The sequence below is a fragment of the Cebus imitator genome, unplaced genomic scaffold (assembly GCF_001604975.1).
Source record: "Cebus imitator isolate Cc_AM_T3 unplaced genomic scaffold, Cebus_imitator-1.0 Scaffold338, whole genome shotgun sequence".
Lineage (NCBI taxonomy): Eukaryota > Metazoa > Chordata > Mammalia > Primates > Cebidae > Cebus > Cebus imitator.
Window position 1 is genome coordinate 1,984,938 of NW_016107653.1, and position 5,076 is coordinate 1,990,013.

At 52.1% G+C, this 5,076-nt stretch overlaps 1 protein-coding gene across 2 annotated transcripts in view; it reads right to left on the minus strand.

The window, feature by feature from the left end:
* The window catches only part of BRF1 (BRF1 RNA polymerase III transcription initiation factor subunit), a 65,887-nt gene that overhangs the window by 52,740 nt on the left and 8,071 nt on the right, over positions 1-5,076 (minus strand). For both annotated transcript variants that reach the window (XM_017505434.2, XM_017505435.2), the window contains exon 2: positions 1,254-1,334. In XM_017505434.2, the coding sequence (XP_017360923.1) occupies positions 1,254-1,334 (81 nt within the window). The remainder of the gene's footprint in view (positions 1-1,253; positions 1,335-5,076) is intronic.

The window sequence follows — 5,076 nt, forward strand, 5'->3', positions numbered from 1 at the left end:
AAGAGCGAAACTCCGTCTCAAAAAAAAAAAAAAAAAACTTATACTATGAAAACTACTAAAATTGTTGAAACAAATTAAAGACCTAAATCAATGGAAAGACATCCCATGTTCAGGTATCAGAAGACTTAACACCATTTAAACGCTAGCGTTCTCCAAAATGATCAACAGATTAATGCAATCCCCGTCAAAATCCCAGCTGACTTCTTGGCAGAAACTCACAAGCTGATCCTAAAATTCATATTGCCATTCAAGGGACTTCAAACAGGCAACATAACACTTGAAAAGGAGCAGTTAAAGGACTCATACTTCCTGATTTCAAAACTTACTGCAAAGCTTCAGTGTCCTGAACAGTGTGGAATGGGTGCAAGGATCATGCAGTCACAAAGCCAAACTGAGGATCCAGAAATAAACCTTCAGGTTTACAGCCAACTGATTTTCAACAAGGGCACCAAGAGGACGACAACTGGGAAAATACAGTGTTTTCAACACCTGGTCCTGAGAAAAATGGGTGTCCATGTGCAAGAGTGAAGCTAGGCCCTCACCTTACATCACATGCAAACATTAACTCAATATGGAGCAAAATTTACAGGTAAGGGCTGAAGCCACAGAACTCCAAAACATCCTAAGCACGAATCTTCATGATTTGAACTGCATTAGGCAATATTTGTTAATTATACCAAAAGCACAGGCATCAAGAGACTAAATAGGTAAACTGGACACTATCAGAATTCAAAACATTTGCGCACCAAAGGATACCATTGAAAAACAAAAAGACAAAAGAAAATGAAAAGAACACATGAAATAGCTGAAAATTTCCTATAAATCATCCATCTGATAAAAGACTTGTACCTAAAATACTTAAAGAACTTTTTCAACTCAATGAGACAACCCAGCAGACATTTCTCCAGTTTGTCAACTGGCACTTTTACAAAAATGTGATGAGAATGTCACTACAACATCCAACTGCTTTAAATGTGTTGTTTCTGCCTCCATCTCATTGAGACCAGCAACCAGTAGCTGTGGACCCTGCAGGATCACTGAACTCACCCCAAGCAGCCCTGGCAGAGTCTGCAGGACACCCAGGAGGGGACTCAGGGCACAATTCCTCCTGGAAGGCAGCCTGGGCCGGGCGTGCAGGGTGACCAAGTGGCAGACCATGAGGCCCATGGCTGAGTCAGCGCCCCCACCCCAGCACCACCGCCCCCATCTCTGGGACCTGCCGCACGCTCAGCGGCATCCGCGGTGGGAAATACCGTTCTGCAGGGTCTGCGCTCTTGACTCCTTCCCCAGATTCACGTGGAAGCCGCCACCCAGAGTCGGGGTTTTGCCAGCACCTAGAAACACAAAAAAAGACAGATCAGCCAAACCTGGAGAAGTTCTGCATTTACAGCCCTTTCACAACATCCACAAACACAAAATGAGAGCAAAGCGGGGGTCAGCACTCACGGGGGAAGCAGCAGGTGGGACCCTGGCTCCCCCATCACTCAGCCCCAGTGGGGGAAGCGTCACTTGCTCTGCCCAGCCAGCAGGATTGAGGGTGGGCCAGCTGCAGTTTCTGCATTTTCTAACCATGTCCCTAACACACTGCCAGTACAGATGCTGCCACATGGCCGCCGGGCGAGAGCACAGATCTGCCTCCAAACCTCCGCAAGCGGTGCGCACAGCATGGGCTGGCCCTCCTGTGCCCCAGGCCAGCCCACCCAGATGCCACTCCTACACAGTGACCAATGTAAATGCACCCACCTCCCTGCTGCACTGCAAGCTCTGGGGGACACGGGTGCCGTCCTGTGTGCCCAAAGGCACTGCAACCAGCCAGTCTGTAGAAGGCCCCACGCCTCAGCCCACCCACGTGCAGGGTGGCTACAGCTGAAATGGTTGGGCATTCTGCTCTGGACCTCTGCCAACTGACAGCAAGCCCACGACATCCACCACACGCTGCCCTGCAGGGTTCCGGGGTTAAGACCTGGGCCTGGTACCTCTAGAAACATCAGGTGGACATTTGGATTGTTCACCAGGCTCTCAAGCTCAAGCACTGCAGCCTGATCTTCCAAAGAGCACGGCAAGGTGAAGCCTGAGGCGAGACCCCAGGCCTACCCAAAGGTGGGGGAGCTGGATAGGGATCCCCCCTCCCCCCCACCTCCCCAGCAGCATCGGCCCTCAGTGGACGGCACAGGAGCCAGCGCATTTGTGTCAAAGCAGATACAAGGACTGGATGCTGCTGAATCAGGGGACACACGGACAACCTCCGCCTCGTGGGGGAAGGCAAGTGTGTGCGGCCTGTCAGACGACAAAGGAAGGACGGGATGCAGACACAGAAAGCCAATTGCTGGAGCCTGGGAACAGCCCCTCTGGGAAAAGCACACGGCAGGGACCTCAGGGTCACCCAGGGGCAGCCACCAGCACAGACAAGCAAATCCCAAACAAATACTAACAAGACTCTTTAAAGACCCCAGTAAAATGATTCTAAAGTTCAGCTGGAAACAAAAAGAAACAAGAGCAGCCAAGAAAGTTTTGAAGAGAGCAAGGGGCAGCTCTGGGTCTAGCCGGGAACTGAGAGCTGAACAGGGTCAGGCAGTGCTCCGCTTCCCCCAGCGGCAGCAGAGGCAAAGCTCAGGCCTCCTTCAGGCTGAGGCCCAGAGCCGGCCTCCTGGTGGGTAACGTGGCTACAGGGCCAGCCGGCAGCAGGGGCAGTGGCACTGAGCAAGGGCCTCTCCAGCAGAGGTGGTGCTGGGAAGGGGCAGTGCCTGAAGACTGCCCAGGCTGTCACACTAGGATCTGTGTACTAGTTTTCTGTGGCTGCCGTAAAAACTGCCTCAAACCTAGTGGCCTTCAAGAAGCTACAGCAGTGGCCAGGCGTGTTGACTCACGCCTGTGGTCCCAACGCTTTGGGGGGCCAGAGCAGGAAGACTGCTTAACCCAGGAGTTCAATACCAGCCTGGGCAACACAGGGAGACCCCATCTCTACAAAAAAACACAAAATTAGCTGGGTGTGCTGGTGCCTGCTTGTGGTCCTACTACTCAGGAGGCTGAGGTGGGAAGATCGCTAGAACCCAGGAGGTCACAGCTGCAGTGAGCTGTGATCGTGCCACTGCAGGCCAGCCTGGGTGACAGAATGAGACCCTATCTTAAAAAAAAAAAAAAAAGCTAGAACATGCCAGGCATGGTGGCTCACCCACATAATCACAGCAGTTTGAGAGGCTGAGGCAGGAAGACTGCTTGAGCCCAGGAGTTCAAGACCAGCCCAGGCAACCCAGCAAGACCCCATCTCTACAAAAAGAAAAACTTAACGGGGTGTGGAGGGGCATGCCTGCGATCCCAGCTACTTGGGAGGCTGAAGCAGGCAGAGAGTCCGGAAGGTGGAGGCTGCAGTGATCTGTGACGGCAGCACTGCACTCCAGCCTGAGCAGCACAGTTAGAACCTGTCTTGAAAAATAAAAAAATAAAGAGTAGCTGGAGCTGGTCACAGGGGTGTCTGCTTGTGGGGGCTAGAGAGGACGTGGGGCGATCTCTGGGGCGATCTCTGCTCACCGCAACCTCTGCCTCCCGAGTTTAAGCAATTCTCCTGCCTCCAGAGTAGCTGAGATTAAAGGCATGCGCCCCCATGCCCAGCTAATTTTTTGTATTTTTAGCAGAAACGGGGTTTTTCCATGTTGGTCAGGCTAGTCTCGAACTCCCGACCTCAGGTGATCCACCCACCTCAGCCTCCCAGTGTGCTAAGATTACAGGCGTGAGCCACACCACCGGGCTACATCACAGTTATTCTAATTAGTATGTATAATGATTTTAATAAATAATTCATATAATATTGCATTAGAAAAAGGACGCCGATCAAAGTATAAAAAGCCCCTGAAGCCCCACATTCCAAGAACAGGGACATCATGCGGCCTCCACTCTAGCCACGTTTCCCTGCCATGGTACAGTGGGCACCAGGCATGCTAACAGAGCAGGGCAGCAGTGAGACGCCACACTAAACTACAGCGACAACTTCGATTCTGGTTGTGCTTCGTGCAATGTCCTCATTCCTTGACCCACGCCCATGAGCATGCACAACGCGCTGCAAAGCTGCGTGCGTCAGCAGCCCCATGCTCCACCTGCCACCTCTGCCCTCCCTCCTCCTCCTCCATCACTCTCTCTCCTGCGCCCTCCAGACTCCCGTCCCCACGTCATACCCCAGGACCTCTATTTCCTGTCCCTGTGTTGTCCTCCCTGTCCCCCCACACTACGGTCACTGTCCCTGGGGCCACGCTGCTGCATCTGCTCTGGGAGCACCTCCTGGCTTCTGCTTTCCCCACACCCTGGTTCATGCACACTTGCAGGCACACGCACGGGACACATATGAACGATGCAAACCCTCAGCACACTAACCACGGGGAGGCTGAAAGAGGAAAGCCTCACTGCCACCTCTGGCTGAAACTGCCACGATGCTTCTACCTCTAAAACAACTGATATTTTCCCTAGCACGTTTCTATAACAAAAAATACAGTTCCCATTAGCTGGAACTAACGTGTGGAAGGGGCGGGTCTAGTGGGCCTGGCCGAGACTGCCCCCCTGTGGATATGGGGAGGACCTGCAGGTTCCACCAGCGCCAGAGGAGGTCAAGAGCCCGCAATATCCCATACCCTGGACCAGACAGAAAGGCGAGTCGTGCCCTGAAAGGCGAAGCAGAGAACCATCATCCACTTCACTCCAGGATTCTTCCAACATGAGAAAGCAATAACCTTCAATGCTCACGAACTCATTTAACATAACTGTGTCCGGGCTCGGTGGTTCACACCTGTAATTCCAACACTCTGGGAAGCTGAGGTGGGCGGATCACCTGACTCAGAAGTTCAAGACCAGCCTGGCCAACATAATGAACCCCATCTCTACTAAAAAAATACGAAAAAATTAGCCAGGCGTGGTGGTGTACTCCTGTAGTCTCAGCTACTCGGGAGGCTGAGGCAGGAGAATTGCTTAAACCCAGGAGGCAAAGGTTGCAGTGAGCCGAGACTCCGTCTCAAAAACAAACGAACAAAACACTTAACTGGGGACTTTCTGCTGCTGCTATGAAACCCTTTTTTTTTTTTTTTTTTTTTT